The following is an 18578-nucleotide window of genomic DNA, read 5'->3' on the forward strand; positions in this document are numbered from 1 at the left end:
AGTATGCCAGCACACACCAGAGCGCTATATAATGTAGGGATAAACACTATCACTGAGTGAATTTTCCCCCAATAGCTGCTTGTATAAACAATATTGCGCCTAAATTTAGTGCCCACCCTCTCTTTTTAACCCTTTGAGCCTGCAAACTACAGGGGAGAGCCTGGGGAGCTGTCTTCCAGCTACACTGTGAAGAGAAAATGGCGCCAGTGTGCCGAGGGAGATAGCTCCGCCCCTTTTTTGCAGACTTTTCTCCCGCTTTTTTATGGATTCTGGCAGGGGTAATTATCACATATATAGCCTCTGGGGCTATATATTGTGATTATTTTGCCAGCCAAGGTGTTTTTATTGCTGCTCAGGGCGCCCCCCCCAGCGCCCTGCACCCTCAGTGACCGGAGTGTGAAGTGTGCATGAGGAGCAATGGCGCACAGCTGCAGTGCTGTGCGCTACCTTGGTGAAGACTGAAGTCTTCTGCCGCCGATTTTCCGGACCATCTTCATGCTTCTGGCTCTGTAAGGGGGACGGCGGCGCGGCTCCAGGAACGAACACCAAGGACGGGTCCTGCGGTCGATCCCTCTGGAGCGAATGGTGTCCAGTAGCCTAAGAAGCCCAAGCTAGCTGCAAGCAGGTAGGTTCGCTTCTTCTCCCCTTAGTCCCTCGATGCAGTGAGTCTGTTGCCAGCAGGTCTCACTGTAAAATAAAAAACCTAAAATAAACTTTCTTTCTAGGAGCTCAGGAGAGCCCCTAATGTGCATCCAGCTCAGCCGGGCACAGAAATCTAACGGAGGTCTGGAGGAGGGTCATAGTGGGAGGAGCCAGTGCACACCAGATAGTACCTAATCTTTCTTTTAGAGTGCCCAGTCTCCTGCGGAGCCCGTCTATTCCCCATGGTCCTTACGGAGTTCCCAGCATCCACTAGGACGTCAGAGAAAATAATGTAAGCGGATGGACCTGTAGATACATAAGCTCTTTATTTATTACCGGCTGTTTATAAACCGCACATATATTACGGAGAACAGTCAAGTCCGCCATATCGGTTCGTTCACCGGTGGAGCTTACAATCTATATTCCCCATCATATCAATACATACACACACACACACACACACACACACACACACACACGGTCACTTTTCTGTCCAGCGAGGGTTTGGAGTGTGGGAGGAATCTGGAGAACCCGGAGGAAACCCATGCAAACATTGAGAGAACACACAAACTCCACACAGAAGATGGCTCAAGAATGGGAATTTAACTCACGATTCAGTAATGCTAACCACTATGCAATTGTTTGGCAAAGAATCAATTTTAGATGTCCAAGTAGGGGATGGGAGTTGCGGGTAGGCCCGTTGGAACACGGAGAAGCTTTATCAAACGTTAATAAGCTTCTGATGCTCTGTTAGTGCAATGAGAAGTCACAAGGTTCTGTCTGCAATGTAACTAGGTTTGCATTTCGGCACCCAGGCATACAGTAGAAGCCTTATAATATCTAAGTCATCGGTATAACAGGAGTCCTGCTAAGACCATGTAAATTCCATACCGCACAGGATGCGTGCTCCCGGGAATTGTACATGTCAGTAACGCACACTTCATTGTGTTAGATACTTCAGAGTGCAGGGTTTTATGAGAAGACCATGTAACACAGGATGGATTAATAGGGGACAGAAAGATTAAGGGGGAGATGTATCAAGCTGTAGATGCCTATATCAACCAATTAGATTATACCCATCATGTTATAGAATGTTCTTGATAAATGCCAACTCAAAGCTGATTGGTTGATGTGAGCAAATGCTTCACTCTTTACACTGTTTGACACATCTCCCCCACAGAGAGATGACGACTGTATAAGCACACAGCTTCCACCTCAGCAATACTGTATGTAATATACTCTTTCCAGGTGTGCAAGATTCCCAAACTCTGCCATGACAGTCCAGGTTTTCCTGCTATCCCTGCTTCAGTTCAGAAAGTTAAATTAAATTGACGGAGGTATGAATTAAGTTACCTGTGCTATAAAGCATGGACATCCTTGAAACTTGGACTGTAATGGGGGGAATTCAATGAAATGTGGTATAAACGGGACTTTAATCGCAATTAATGCCTGATGGTGGTATCGGGCAATTCAATTGCAGCCCGTTTTTTGCACGAAAAACACATGGATCTGGGATGCGTTCCTGGATCAATGTGTTTGCGCATTCGCAGCTGTAAAAATAGTTACATTTTCAGGGGGGAAAAAACAAATCTCCGTAGCTGCCGGCTATCAGGGCTAATTGAATTAGCCCTGGGGATCAATGAGAAACGCCAATTTACCGCGGCTAATTGAATTCCCCCTAATGTAGCCCAAAGTCTTCATTTATAACAGTTCCTACTCCATCTTCTCTCTCCCCGGCTTCTTACTTTCCGCAATGCGAGACTCAACTTACGTGAAGTCTGCACTGGAAACGCTGCGGATTTGCACACAGTGACTTAAAAAACCCTTCTACGTTCCTTGTGCAGTTAAAGAGTTAACCACCGCCATTAACTGTGTTCAAGCTGGCTAATGCTTGACACAAAATCTATCCCCGTTTGCTGCGGTTGGACGCACGGCTGCGCAGAGATTTCCGCATCACCTCTCACGTTAGTCGCCGGGTGGGTCTGCAAGTTTGATTCGTACTAATACACCCGGGAAATCTCACCTTGACTCTTTCTGCCAGCGGATTCCACCTCTTCCACAGCAGCCACCAGCCGGACAGGGCGTCTCCGTAGTTTGTGAGGTCAGTCTCGTCCCTGCTGCCCACATCGATAGCTAGGACCACTTTAGCACCCATGGAACGGGCCACGTCAGCTAGGAGACATCAGAAGTAAGCAAGACGTTACCGGTCAGGCCTTTGACTGCGACTTCAGCTACAGAGAGCGCCGTACCCCTTTATCTATAAATGTCAGGCACCAGGGGCCGTGTATTGGGATATCTAACCAGTATTGCGTGAAGGGTTAAGGTCACCCCGCTGTGCTACACGGATATAGAATTCTTTATAAGAGACCAAACACACTGACCTTAATTACATGACCAACAAAACTGGGGAAACACAATGCAAAGCGCTAACACAAGATAACTAAACAGTATATCTTTATTTTACAGTGACTGCCACAAAATTCCAATTCTCTCTGGAAAGATAAACGCCCGGAGGGGCGAGAGGCCCGTCCGCCCATAGAGGCCCGTCCGTCTTTATAAATGTTTTCACTATCTGTATTGTTGGCCTTGCCCTCAAGTGCTACATATGTGCAGCACGCTATCACTCAGCTACCACGTTACAGAATACAACTAATGTCAACAAAAGAAACGCATGCGACCAATCAGATCACAGCGGTCAGTTCTCCCTAATACAGTTTACAAAATGGCAGCAAGTGTCTGATTCCTAGATGGCAGCAGAATGGGGCCAGATGGCAGTAGAATGGTTCACGCACTGTGCCCCAAATATGAATAAATACCTATTCTAGCAACTGTTGTCACCCTGTATACCTGGGAGATTGTTGATGTATCCTCCGTCCATCAGCAAATGGCCATCTTTGGGGTCACAGAGTGGGGGCATGTACCCAGAAAGAGACATACTGGCACGGACGTATCGCCACAGACAACCTGCAAAAAAAATAAAAAATTAAAATAATACACAACGGTAAAAAATCAACATCCATTAATTGGGAACTAGAGACATCACCATGACTGCAGAATATCCATCCACTAGGAATGAGTGACGTCAATGTGACTGCCATACCCCCCAACATATTCTGCCATGAAGTTGGGATTCCTGCGCGATGAAAGGTGTGTGGTCTCAATTGGATGGGGATGTGGCCTCGTGGCACGTTCCCCATTTTCATCACTCTGGGGGTGTGTGTAGTAATGAAACAAAGCCAGGAAGTGACCTAGTAATGATACATAGCCAGGAAGTGACCTAGTAATGATACCACAGCCTGGAAGTGACCTAGTAATGAAACAGAGCAAGGAAGTGACCTAGTAATGATACACAGCCAGGAAGTGACCTAGTAATGATACACAGCCAGGAAGTGACCTAGTAATGCTACACAGCCAGGAAGTGACCTAGTAATGATACACAGCCAGGAAGTGACCTAGTAATGATACACAGCCAGGAAGTGACCTAGTAATGATACACAGCCAGGAAGTGACCTAGTAATGATACACAGCCAGGAAGTGACCTAGTAATGATAAACAGCCAGGAAGTGACCTAGTAATGATAAACAGCCAGGAAGTGACCTAGTAATGATACACAGCCAGGAAGTGACCTAGTAATGAAACAGAGCAAGGAAGTGATCTAGTAATGATACACAGCCAGGAAGTGACCTAGTCATGATACACAGCCAGGAAGTGACCTAGTCATGATACACAGCCAGGAAGTGACCTAGTAATGATACACAGCCAGGAAGTGACCTAGTAATGATACACAGCCAGGAAGTGACCTAGTAATGATACACAGCCAGGAAGTGACCTAGTAATGATACACAGCCAGGAAGTGACCTAGTAATGATACACAGCCAGGAAGTGACCTAGTAATGATACACAGCCAGGAAGTGACCTAGTAATGATAAACAGCCAGGAAGTGACCTAGTAATGATAAACAGCCAGGAAGTGACCTAGTAATGATACACAGCCAGGAAGTGACCTAGTAATGAAACAGAGCAAGGAAGTGATCTAGTAATGATACACAGCCAGGAAGTGACCTAGTCATGATACACAGCCAGGAAGTGACCTAGTCATGATACACAGCCAGGAAGTGACCTAGTCATGATACACAGCCAGGAAGTGACCTAGTAATGATACACAGCCAGGAAGTGACCTAGTAATGATACACAGCCAGGAAGTGACCTAGTAATGATACACAGCCAGGAAGTGACCTAGTAATGATACACAGCCAGGAAGTGACCTAGTAATAATACACAGCCAGGAAGTGACCTAGTAATGATACACAGCCAGGAAGTGACCTAGTAATGAAAACACAGCCAGGAAGAGACCTAGTAATGATACACAGCCAGGAAATGACCTAGTAATGATACACAGCCAGGAAATGACCTAGTAATGATACACAGTCAGGAACCGACCTAGTAATGATACCACAGCCAGGAAGTGACCTAGTAATGAAAACACAGCCAGGAAGTGACCTAGTAATGAAAACGGGTGGTATTCATGTGACCGGCGGTCGGGTGACCTCCTCCACCATCCCGACCGCTCACTATCCCGATGGTCGGCATGCCGACCAACAGGGACTATTTCCACTCGTGGGTGTCCACGACATCCACAGAGTGGGAATAGAACCCGTGGCGACCGCAGGTCGCCACCGAGCCCGCAAGGGGCTTGCTGCGCTCGCCCCTCCCCGCCGGGATCCCGGCGTCGGTAAGCTGACCGGCGGCCTCCTGACCGCCGGTCAGCCTTACTACACCCAATGAAAACACAGCCAGGAAGAGACCTAGTAATGATACACAGCCAGGAAATGACCTAGTAATGATACACAGCCAGGAAATGACCTAGTAATGATACACAGCCAGGAAGTGACCTAGTAATGAAAACACAGCCAGGAAGTGACCTAGTAATGAAAACACAGCCAGGAAGTGACCTAGTAATGATACACAGCCAGGAAGTGACGTAGTAATGATACACAGCCAAGAAGTGACCTAGTAATGACACATATGGGATCTGCAAGCACTGGAATACAGAACTGTTCCAATGATGTAACCCATAAGACATTAGTGTACAGTTGAAAAATGTCCTTCCTTGCACGTAATGCGCCCTTTTATCTGCATTATATGATGCATAAATAATTTACAAGGAATGTTTAAGCCGTCACGTTACAAGCTCTGTGGGATTCCTCTGTCCCCCACTGACACCACCACCAGCGTTCTGTCAATATTCACTAATCTCCTGGTGCAAAAGCGATCATGCATTATTCATCTCCCAAATACCCGACCGAGACAACTCTGCGTGGTCTTCCATACGCCACCTGCCGATGTTCAGTACTGCTTTCAGATTAATGGAGTGCTGCATTTTATGGAAAGGGCAGAGGCTTATACAGCTGTGTTCTCTAGTTTTACAAATGCCCTGTGTTCCCCCACTTGTACATTTTCCAAAGGGACAATAAACATATCAGGTGGCTTCTAGATTATAGTACACGCGAAGCCTTGTTTGAATCCACGACATCTTTAAGAACACTTAAAGTTACCCAAACATCCTGGAATATGGAGGGCGATTAGGCCTTACGTTGCGCCAAGCGCGGGCAAACGAGTAATGATCTATATCAGATTGGTGTGTTGGACGGGACACATGGTAGATGTATTTGCACCATGTTGGTTTTGCCTTTTAAATAACTGTCCCTTTAAAACATCGCGGTAATCTCGCCTATGCCTGCACGTTGCAGACTATTACATCTCCTCCCAGTAGTTTTCCCCCAGCACAAGGCTCATGTACAGTAACAGGCAAGTTCAGTATCAGGTGCCAGCAGCACTGATTGAGTTCTGCCATCTACACAATAGTTCTTATCCAGTCCTGCAGCAAAGTTGCAATTGAAAACAGACTCAAATGACACAATCATGCGTCAGAAGCTGAAACTCTATTACAGAATGGAATAGCTAATAAGAAGCAAGGAACAGACATCAGATGACTGTAAAACAATCCTTTGCCCCAGGAACGAAGCATAACAGCCAGCATGCTACGGCACAGCGGATCACTAGACCTGAGCTAGCACTGAATCGGCTCCCAGTGTTTGCAGATTATGGGGGGAATTCAAATAGCCGTGGTAGTTTACAGCGGGGTAACTGATCCCCCGGGAGTATTCCATTACCCCCGAAGGCAGCCCGCAGTTAACAGGGATTTTGTATCAGGTACAGTAGGAGTAGACCCAAAAGGAAATCGCTCATAAATAGCCACGAACCCAACAACACATAGGTCCAGGTGCTGAATTTATGCTATATTCTATGTGTTAAGGCCTGTTTGGGAATGAATTGAATAGCCCCTGGTGTTAAAGCCCGACGCGATGACCTTTTTTTTCACACCCGATAAATCAGAGCTGTACCTTGACTTTTTGGTGCCCTGTCCCAGAGAGAGAATTGGTGCCACACACCCCCCCCCCCCCCTCCACCCCATTTTTTAAATAGGGACACAAGGCGCATGCCTCATAGGGAAGGTGCATGACAAGACTGATCCCAGAAAAAAGACCATGCTATGATGCCCCTTCCCACATTTTACATATTATTTCTATTTCGTCCTAGGGGATGTTGGGCCGCTCAAAGAACCATGGTGTATAGACGGGATCCGCAGGAGACATGGGCACTTTAAGACTTTCAAAGGGGCGTGACCTGGCTCCTCCCTCTATATCCCCCACCAGACTCAGTTTTAGAAATGTGCCCGGCCGAGACACAGGCACTAGGGGGAGCTCCTAGAGTTTTTCTGAAAGACTTAATGTTAGGTTTTTTATTTTGGGGAGATCTGCTGGCTACAGGCTCCCTGCTTCGTGGGCAAGAGGGAAGAGCAGTCTAGACCCACTTCTGAAGAGTTCCAGGGCTCTGCTGCTGCTGACAGGATGCCTTCAGCTCCTGAGGGGAGACGAACGCCGGGCTCTCCTGGATACTCCCTCCCACAGCTTGCCGTCCCCTCTTCAAGCCAGAAGTCAGGTGAGTATAAGAAGAAGACTTCTCTTCATCTTTCAAGACGGCATTGTAGAGGTACCGCATAGCGGCTATGCACAGTGCGTGCCAGGCTCCCGCTGAGTACACACCGCTGGGTGCAGGGCGCTGGGGGGGGGGGGGAGCCCTAGGGAGCATATATTACCTCATATATAAGGCTGGCATAATCCTACAGTGCCCTGGCACAGCCCGCTAACCCCCACGGCATATAATTAAATAATAAAAGCGGGAAGAAGCGCGCCATGTTGGGGGCGGAGCTTCTTCCTCACTGCTCACTGTCGCCATTTCCTCCTCCACAAGCTGAAGTCGCTGGTCCTTCCTCTCCACAGCAAGGACCAGGGGGCTAAAAAGACAGGGGGGGGGGGGGCATAATTATTTATGTAAAACAAACGCAGACAGCTCTGGGACATCTTTGGTGTTCACAGACCTGCTTATTTGGGGCTGGGGTGTGAGCTGGCTATTTCCCTTTGTGTTCCCTCACTGCTTGGTGTGTGTGCTGTCTCTCAGGTGTCGACATGTCGCAGGCTGATTATTCCTCTTCGGGGGACATTTTGTTGGGGACACCAAATGTTTTGGGAGTGGCCCTGTCGGCACCGCCGACTGCAGATTGGTTAACTACTTTGAATGCTTTGCATGCTAGTGTCACATCATTAAATCAAAAGTTTGATGAGTCTGCGTCTCAATCCCAGGTGTGGAAGAGAACAGTAGAGGACGCTTTATTACAGTTGCAAGACCCTGCAGGGTCACACAAACGTAGTTTTGACCAATTAGTTGACACAGGTACCGACACGGACACGGATGTCGATTATGCGGATTCCAGATTAGATCAAAGATTGGCTAAGAGTATTCAGTATATGATTGTAGCTGTTAAAGATATCTTGAATATTAATGAGGACCCTATTACACCTGAAACCAGGGTCCTGATTTACAAGGAGAAAAAGCGCTCGGTTACTTTTCCTCCTTGTTTTGAACTGAACGCTCTCTTTGATAGCATTAGAAATAACCCTGATAAAAAGTTTCAGATTCCTAAAAGAATCAACGTGGCATACCCTTTTCCCGAGTCGGATAGGGACCCGTGGGAGAATCCCCCCACTGTAGACAAAGCCCTGGTGCGTTTGCCTAAACAGGTAGCCCTCCCTGCAGCTCAGTCGACGGCACTTAAGGAGCCGGCGGACCGTAAGCAGGAGGCTACCCTGAAGGCTATTTTCACGACTACAGGGACGTTGCTCAGGCCTCTTATTGCGTCCGCGTGGGTCAGTAGTGCTATTGAAAAGTGGGCAGACACCTTGTCTTCTGATTGGGAGAATCTAGATAGAGATTCCATCCAGGTGACGCTGGGTTATATGAGAGATGCAGCTGCATACTTGAAAGAGGCTGTACGTGACGCTGGCCTCCTTAGTGCTAAGGCGAATGCTATGTCCATTGCGGCTAGACGTGCGCTTTGGACTCATCAGTGGAATGCTGACGCTGATTCCAAAAGGAATATGGAATCCCTTCCCTTTAAGGGAAGAGAACTTTTCGGTGAAGGCCTTACTGATTTAGTATCGGCGGCTACCGCGGGTAAATCTACCTTCTTGCCCTCGGTTCCTACGCAGCAAAAGAAACAGCCAAATTATCAAATGCATTCCTTTCGGCCCAACAAGTATAGAAGGGGCCGAGGCAACTTCTTTCTGGCTACCAGAGGTAGAGGTAGAGGAAAAAGGGCACCCGCCTCCTCGGGTGTCCAGGAGCAGAGGTCCTCCCCGGCTCCTGCTAAACCCACCGCATGACGCCGGGTCCCCCTTACAGGGACCCGCTCCGGTGGGGGCACGTCTCAGGCTTTTCAGTCAGGTCTGGGTTCGCTCGGGTCTAGACCCTTGGGTGTTGAAGACTGTATCCCAGGGGTACACACTGGAGTTTCAAGACGTGCCCCCTCGCCGGTTTTTCAGATCAGCCTTGCCAGCTTCACTGCAGGAAAGGGAACTAATCTGCGGTGCAGTACAAAAATTGTGTCTAAATCAGGTTGTGGTCCCGGTACCCCTAGATCAGCAGGGGCAGGGATTTTATTCAAACCTGTTCGTGGTGCCGAAGCCGGACGGCTCGGTGAGACCTATTCTCAACCTGAAATCTCTCAACTTATTCCTAGAGAAATTCAAAATCAAGATGGAGTCTCTCAGAGCGGTGATCTCCAGTCTGGAGGAAGGAGAATTCATGGTTTCCTTGGACATAAAGGACGCTTACCTTCATGTCCCCATTTATCCTCCTCACCAAAGTTTCCCGAGGTTTGCTATCCAGGATACGCACTACCAATTTCAGACGTTGCCGTTTGGTCTGTCCATGGCTCCGAGGATTTTTACCAAAGTAATGGTAGAAATGATGGTTCTCCTGCGCAGGCAGGGAGTTACAATTATCCCGTACTTGGACGATCTCCTGATAAAGGCGAAGTCCAAAGACAAGTTGTTACAGGACATTGCACTGTCCATGTCAGTTCTGCAACAGCACTGCTGGCTCCTGAACTTGCCAAAATCACAGTTGATCCCGACAACCCGATTGGCGTTTTTGGGCATGATTCTGGACACGGTCCAGCTGAAGGTTTTTTTCCCTGTGGAGAAAGCTCTGGAAATTCAGAGTTTGGTAAAACTCTTATTGAAACCGAAAACGGTTTCCATTCATCAATGCATTCAATTGCTGGGAAAGATGGTGGCGGCATACGAGTCCCTCCAATTCGGGAGGTTCCATACAAGAGTGTTTCAGTGGGATCTGTTGGACAAGTGGTCCGGATCCCACCTGCATATGCACCGGAAGATAATTCTCTCTCCCAACACCAGGGTCTCCCTCCTGTGGTGGCTCAACAGCTCTCACCTCCTTGCAGGACGTCGGTTCGGGATCCAGGACTGGATCTTAGTGACCACGGATGCAAGTCTCCGAGGTTGTGGGGCAGTCACTCTGGGGGTGACCTTCCAGGGAAGATGGTCAAGTCCAGAAACTCATCTTCACATCAACGTTCTGGAACTGAGGGCCATTTACAACGGCCTTCTACAAGCGGAACATCTTCTTCGAAACCTGCCGGTTCTGATCCAATCGGACAATGTCACGGCAGTAGCTTACATAAACCGCCAAGGCGGCACAAGAATCAGAGCGGCAATGGCGGAAGCCACAAAGATTCTTCGCTGGGCGGAGAGGCATACAAGCGTTCTCTCGGCAATATTCATTCCGGGAGTGGACAACTGGGAAGCAGACTTCCTCAGCAGACACGACCTGAATCCAGGAGAGTGGAGCCTCCATCAGGAGGTCTTCACGCTGCTAACAAATCGATGGGGGGTTCCCCATATAGACATGATGGCGTCTCGCCTCAAAAAGAAACTTCCGAGGTATTGTTCCTGGTCCAGGGACCCTCAGGCGGACGCGGTGGATGCACTGACAACACCCTGGGTGTTCCCCTCAGTGTATGTGTTCCCTCCGGTTCCTCTCATCCCAAAGGTGCTGAGGCTTCTAAAAAGAACAAGCATACCGGCGATCCTTGTGGTCCCGTACTGGCCAAGGAGAACTTGGAACCCGGATCTTCTGACGTTACTGGTCGACGATCCCTGGCCTCTTCCTCTGCGCGAGGACCTGCTGCGGCAGGGGCCGTTCGTCTATCAAGACTTACAGCGGCTACGTTTGACGGCATGGCGGTTGAACGCCAGATTTTAGCCCAAAAGGGTATTTCCAGTGAAGTCATACCTACTCTAATCCTTGCCAGGAAGGGTGTGACGTCGAAGCACTATCACCGTATTTGGAGGAAATATATTTCCTGGTGCGAGTCCAAGAAAGCTCCTGTGGAGAAATTTGACCTTGGACGTTTTCTCCATTTTCTACAAAATGTTGTGGATGAGGGCCTTAAATTGGGCTCCATTAAAGTGCAGATTTCTGCTTTGTCCATTTTCTTTCAGAAACAATTGGCCTCACCTTCCTGAGGTGCAGACCTTTGTGAAAGGGGCGTTGCATATCCAACCTCCTTTTGTGCCCCCTGTGGCACCTTAACGTGGTGTTATCGTTCCTTCAGTCACATTGGTTTGAACCTTTACGTAAAGTGGAGTTGAAATTCCTCACTTGGAAGGTTGTCATTTTATTGGCATTGGCATCCGCTAGGCAGGTGTCAGAGTTGGCGGCCTTGTCTCACAAGAGCCCTTATTTGATCTTCCATGAAGATCGTGCTGAGTTAAGAACTTGGCAACAATTTCTGCCAAAGGTGGTTTCCTCTTTTCATATTAACCAACCTATTGTGGTGCCAGTGGCTACTGGCGCTTTGGCTGAGGATAAGTCTCTGGATGTGGTCAGAGCTTTGAAAATCTATGTAGCCAGAATGGCTCCATTGCGGAAAACAGAGTCTCTGTTTATTTTATACACTCCCAATAAGATTGGATGTCCTGCTTCCAAGCAGACCATTGCCCGCTGGATTTGTCAAATAATTCAGCAGGCTCATTCCAAGGCAAGATTGCCGTTACCGAAATCGGTGAATGCCCATTCCACTAGGAAGGTGGGCTCCTCCTTGGTCGGCTGCCCAAGGTGTCTCGGCATTGCAACTTTGCCGAGCTGCTACTTGGTCGGGGTCAAACACATTTGCTAAGTTTTACAAGTTTGATACCTTGGCCGATAAAGACCTTAGTTTTGGTCTATCGGTGCTGCAGAGTCATCCGCACTCTCCCGCCCGTTTTTAGAGCTTTGGTATAATCCCCCATGGTTCTTTGAGCGGCCCAACATCCTCTAGGACGAAATAGAAAATAGGATTTTGAATACCTACCGGTAAATCCTTTTCTATGAGTCCGTAGAGGATGTTGGGCGCCCGTCCCAGTGCGTACTGTATCTGCAGTGTAGTTCTGGTTAAACACAGTTGGTGTTATGGCTGAATCTTGTTCATGTCCGTTGACATGTGTTCAGTTATCTGCCATGTTGTACGGCATGCTTATGGCGTGAGCTGGTGTTGTGCTCACCTTTGTTGTTAAATCCTTTCCTCGAAATGTCCGTCTCGCCGGGCACAGTTCCAAACTGAGTCTGGTGGGGGATATAGAGGGAGGAGCCAGGTCACGCCCCTTTGAAAGTCTTAAAGTGCCCATGTCTCCTGCGGATCCCGTCTATACCCCATGGTACTTTGAGCGGCCCAACATCCTCTACGGACTCATAGAAAAGGATTTACCGGTAGGTATTCAAAATCCTATTATATTATATATATATATATATATATATATATATATATATATATATATATATATACACACACACGTAACTGTCAACATATTCAAAAAAATGTGTAACTCTTCCAACAGACCCATGAGGTGGCTGCCCAGTGACGTTTTGGCTTTTGTGGTGCCACCAGTAGCCCTGATCACCAGCCTTTCAGTCTGTTTTCCTTCTGTTATCAATGTTGCTATTCTAAGGCATTTGGGTACACATTTTTTGATTTTTTTTTGTCTTCCCGCCTCCGACCGGGACCCCAACCCCCGAGTATGTTACCATTCTGTAAAGTTTTCTTCCAAATCCATCCAGTGGAAGGCTCAGAACATGCTCCCTTGGTCAAAGTTCTACTTGGCGCATTCCGCCATGAGGTCCACCCAAACCCAGTTTCCAACTCCTGAGTATGTCTTCTGGGATCCAATGTTACCATTCCGTGAAGTTTTCTTCCAAATCCATCCAGTGGAAGGCCCAGAACATGCTCCCTGAGTCAAAGTTCTGCTTGGCGCATTCCGCCATGAGGTCCACCCGACCCCAGTTCCAACTCCCTAGTATGTCTTTTGGGATCCAATGCTACCACTCCGTGAAGTTTTCTTCCAAATCCATCCAGTGGAAGGTGCAAAATAGGCTTCCTTTGTTCAAAGTTCTGGACGGCGCATTCCACCATGAGGTCCAACTGGGACCACAGCCCCTAAAACCTGGCCAGGATCCAACCATACCACCACGAATTGGTTTTATCACAATTGGTGCAGGGGGTCTGAATGCATAACCGAACAGATTAAACAAACAAAACAGACCAATGAATTTTCTATATAAGATGCCTATGCTCAGCCACCGCTAGCAGAGCGTTGCAACACCAATATAACCTGCCAGGTCCCTATCTGATGCAAGAAGTACAAGGTTTCAATTTTTCAGTAGCAAGAGGGCATTAAAAGCTGTTTTGCAGCCAACAAAGAGGTAAGACGGAGGTAAACTGTAGCTCAAGAACACATTGTCAGCTAAAATGGCACATACTGTACAACTGCAGTCCCTCCGGCTTCACCTGACAATGCCGCTGATCCTGTACAAAAAGGATTACAATAGTAATAGTAATCACACTGATGATAAGTTGTCACAGCAGACACAAGCTAAAGAATATTAGTACATCTAGACAGGCTTAAAAGAGCTGCCCACATATACTGTTGTAGATACATCTTCATCTAAAAGACTCTTGCTCAAGTGGTGCAGGACTATTGTAGTAACAATAATAGGGAAAGTGACACTGGAGACCGTCCCTTTGAATACGGGGAAGAAAAGAAAAGCTCTTTGATTACTCTTGTGCAGCTTGGAAGTGGCCCAGCCTCCGCTGTGTAATCTGAAAGAGCGCTCTGTGCAGACGGTAACGCTGTAAGTGACGGGCGCAGGAGGAGACTTGAAGGTGAAGGGGGGGGGGGTGTGGGGGGGGAAGAATGTTGAAAATGTGGTATTTATCAAAATGACAAAACAACTGGTTTAAAGACAGAGATGTCTGTAACGGAGGATTCCAGGGGTGATGAGTTTATAATGGGCGACGGTATTTACACGACTGCGGACAGTGATGAGGAGAAGTATAACGAGCAACTTAAGGAAGGGGCTCTTTCTGAGCCTGGAACCTTCAGCTGCAAGTATGACGTTCCCTAACGTTGATGTACTGTAGCTGGTTTAGGGTGTAGGCACCAAGGACAACCCGACCTGCAGCTACTGAGTGGGGGAGGGGAACACTTCCAGCTCACTGCAGCCCTCATCCAGTGTTGCTCAGAGTGACGGTATCGGCATTATACAAAGTACGTCAGTTATAGTGAACATGTGAATAATTCTGAGGTACGAACACAATTACGTGGCATTAGGCTTTAGGGTCTTTTTAACCATCCGGCATCAATTACACAATTTTGGGACCTACGGGCGCTCTTCACACCGTCGTAAGGAGCTACGCCCTCTTAACCCTTGCACGCCCTTGTGGCATGCAATATTTGTATTATATGGAGTATTACTTCCAATCATAATTGTGTAAGTCGTTAAATATTGCACGGACAAAGGGCGTGCGATGGTTAAGGGGTCGAAGCCCCTTGCAACAGCGTGAACAGCGCACGCAGGGCCTGATGAATCACCTAGTAGGTGCTGTGGTTGTGGGAGTGTGGGTGCAGGGGAGGCACAGATGGGGGAGGTGGTCCGGGGGTGATGCGGATGGGGGAGGGGATCCGGGGGTGCCGTGGGTGGGGGAGGGCCGGTTGTGGTGGTGGCGCGGGTGGGGCTGGTGTGGTGGTGGCGCGGGTGGGGGAGAGGCGGGTGTGTGGGTGCCGCCAGTGGAAGAGGGGGTCCGGAGCCACCGCGGGTGGGGGAGAGCGGTTGCGGGGGTGTCGCGGGTGGGGGAGGGGCGGGTGCAGTGGTGCCGCGGGTGGGGAAGGGGCGGGTGTGGGGGTGCTGCGGCTGGGGGTCCGGAGCCTCTGCGGGTGGTGGAGGGGGGAGTGCCGCGGATGGGGCCCGGAGGTACTGCGAGTGGGGGAGGGGCGGGTAATGCTTCTCCTGCTTCTCCTATTGGAAGCAGCTAAGCTGCTGTCCTCCCTTTGGCAGTGGCTCTCCCGGAGACTCGCACAGCAGCCAGTCACTATTGTTAGCGCCGGTGTCCCAACGCGCCGTATTACAGGGAAGAAGATGCACTCAAACTACAGCTCCCAGCAGCCCTTAGCGCCGGAATGCTTTAGTACTAAGGGCTGCTGGGAGATGTAGTTTATTTAGTGCATCTACTTCCCTGTAATGCGGCGTGTTGGGACACCGGCGCTACCAATAGTGACTGGCTGGCAGAACTGACTGACTCGCTGAATCAATGTAAAAGGTGAGAGTGCTGTGCAGTGTCAGTGACACTGCACACCCACTGCACTGCACAGCACTGTCACCTTTTACATTGATTCAGCGTCCAAATATTACCCTCCGCGATATCACCCACTCTATCCGTTACATTATCCATCTCGGGGCTTCCAGGCCGGCAGCCCAGGTGCTGTGTTGCGGAGTCAGGGCCTCTGGGGATCTGGGTGCGGCTGTGGCTGGGAGGCACTTCCGTGACTTCACGCGCAGAGGAGGCTCCGGGGCTCAGAGAGTATGCGGCGCAGGGAGGGCTATGAAAACCTTCCGCTGTGCCGCTTTCATACACATCTGTGCCAGTGGCCGCAGCAGCTTTTGTTACATCTGCGCCGCGGCTAGGGAGTGGGGATTGTTGATGCCGGAGGGGGCAGGCGGACTGTCAGCAGAACACAGGGGGTCATTCTGACCTGATCGCTAGCAGGCTACTTTTAGCACTGCTGCGAGCAAGTAGTCGCCGCCCACAGGGGAGGGGGAAATCGCTGTGCAGGGCTGCAAACGCTTGTGCAGTCTCTGCACAGCTCAGGACTTACTCACCCGCTGCGATCATCCAGGACGGAGCTGACGTCAGGATCCCTCCCTGGAAACGGCTGGGCACGCCTGCGTTCAGACGGACACTCCCTGAAAACGGGCAGTTGATGCCCCCGGCCAGCCTCTTCCTGTCAATCTGCTTGCGTTCGCTGCCGTGAATGCTTTCTTCGCCCACGTGCATGCGCAGTTCTAACTTGTTCGCACGGCTACGAAAAAGTGCAGTGTGCGAACGGGTCGGAATGACCCCCATAGGACACTGCAGTAAAAGGATTTTTCCCCCCTATCTACAGCGCAGAGACTTGCTGCAGATGCAGTGGCATACCCTCCAGCTGCACCTTTTTGGCAGGTACAGTCCCTTTTTTTATGGTCTACTGATTTATGGCTCTCCAAACTTCCATTGAAAGTATAGGAAAAGGGGCGTGGACACGGCACTTTACCTGTGGCCACCCCACCTTTCCGGTTTTGTAGCGATTTTTGTGTGTAAAGTGTTGGAGGGAATGTTGCAGCAGATGCAGTGGGCCTATTTTGGGGTGTGGGCCTGGAGCTGCAGCTCCATCAGCCCCACTGTTAATCCTGCTCTGGGAACACACTCCATTGGATGTAACCTGTGGGGGAAAGGGGGGGGGGGCGTATTTTGCCCAATCAGCTGTGGATTGGGTGTGATAGACCTGCTGCTAACCCAATGAGAGCTCCTAGCCGCTCCCAGTGTTATACACACAGTCACAGATCTGGGCTATTAGATCGATCGATCGAGAGAGCGCTATACTGGCAACCAATCAGCTCCTGTCATTTTTCAGCCTGTAACATGCCAGTAAGAAGCTGATTGGTTGGTACCTTGGGGGTTGTTCGGAGATGAACGCAGATGGCAGCATACACAGCCAGATCTGCATTCATCTCTGCACTTGTTGAGGGTCCGCCCAGCATGTGTGAGGCCCCTACCGATGCGTCCGCAATCTAATTGCGGACACATCGGAACTAAGCTTCACCCCTGGCAACGGCAGCCTGGCTGCGCTGTCAGCAGACATTTTTTTTTGTTCGGAGCGGCTGCGTGTGAAGTCATAAAGCCGCCCCGAAAACGGTCCCGGACCAACCGTCCTCCCCCAATGCTGCGTTGCCGCACCGCAAATGCCGCCGCTGTCAATCCCACTGCCATTGCATCCATTGTACTATTGTCCTCTTAATGTGTGTTCATTATTATATTGTTTGCTTGAATAAAATGTTAATTTGCTTTATTATTATTCATTTGTCTGCAATAATAAATTCAGTAAATAGTTGTGTACCATAAACATATTCAATAATCGTTTGGGCCACTCCATTAAGTATTAATGAGTGACAACTTTATACATGTTTAATGTGCCGCTATTATATTCTGGCCGGATAGAGCACCGTAACACTATGCTGTTTGAGAAACTGCCCGGTGGTTTCTTGGCTCCGGTTACGGCTGAATTTGGCCTTTTGAAACCCATTGAATATCGACATCAATTTTCATACTCAGCCTACAAACCGCTGGAGAAATAAATCGGACAGATTGGAGGGTGAAACCGCCAGAGATTTGGGGCGAGCTTGAGCTCAGGTGAAACCGCATAATACAAAATTCATTTATTTAAGGCGTTCCAATTTGTCAAATGACGCAGATTTTTGAGTCAGGAAGATTATCCGTGTTTTTGAAAATGCAAAACACGGCATGTCGTATTGGCGATATATGATGCACTGTGTTTTGCATGAAAAAAAAAAAAAAAAGACATACAATCTGCAATTTAGACCAAATCACAGCTCATTAAATAAACCACAAGACATTAGTAAATATTACATGAAACGTCCTAATGATTGTTCCAGGAAGGAGCAACCTCCTCCGGGAACCTCTGACTCCATATAAGACACAATGTTAGGAAGAGGGCAGCTGGTCCCCTGTACTCATTAGGTCCCGGACTGTGTGGGTGTGAAGCTGCGGACGTGGGGATTAATGATGATGAGAAGTCGCTGCTGTCTTCATGAGTCACCTGGCAGATCTGAGAGCGCTTTGTATCTGGGAGAGCCGGTAACGATGAGACGCCGTCTAGAGATAACACGACGATGGCAGGCAGGAGGGAAGACTCCGCAAGGATCAAGCTACAATAGGTACTATTTTACCGGGTACAAAAGGAGAAAGATTTACTCTTTGTGGAAGCTCTGGAAGAATTGCATATGGAGCAGAAGAGAATTAGGGCACAGGTATTGCAGGGGTCCGGCCCGCATTGTGTGAGCAGAACCCCTTCTACGTGCAGACAGACAATGTTCCGCTCAGACCTCTCCTCAGGAGACCGCAGCTCACACCTGTGCTGTAGTCTC

The 18578-nt window shown here is 49.0% G+C and overlaps 1 protein-coding gene across 3 annotated transcripts in view; it reads right to left on the reverse strand.

Moving 5' to 3' along the window:
* PNPLA7 (patatin like phospholipase domain containing 7) overlaps positions 1-18578 on the reverse strand; it is a 258686-nt gene that overhangs the window by 31230 nt on the left and 208878 nt on the right. For all 3 annotated transcript variants that reach the window (XM_063936182.1, XM_063936180.1, XM_063936181.1), the window contains 2 exons: positions 3490-3606; positions 2666-2814 (listed from right to left, as the gene is read on the reverse strand). In XM_063936182.1, the coding sequence (XP_063792252.1) occupies positions 2666-2814; positions 3490-3606 (266 nt within the window). The remainder of the gene's footprint in view (positions 1-2665; positions 2815-3489; positions 3607-18578) is intronic.

Source organism: Pseudophryne corroboree, chromosome 8 (genome assembly GCF_028390025.1).
Source record: "Pseudophryne corroboree isolate aPseCor3 chromosome 8, aPseCor3.hap2, whole genome shotgun sequence".
NCBI classification, from domain to species: Eukaryota; Metazoa; Chordata; class Amphibia; order Anura; family Myobatrachidae; genus Pseudophryne; species Pseudophryne corroboree.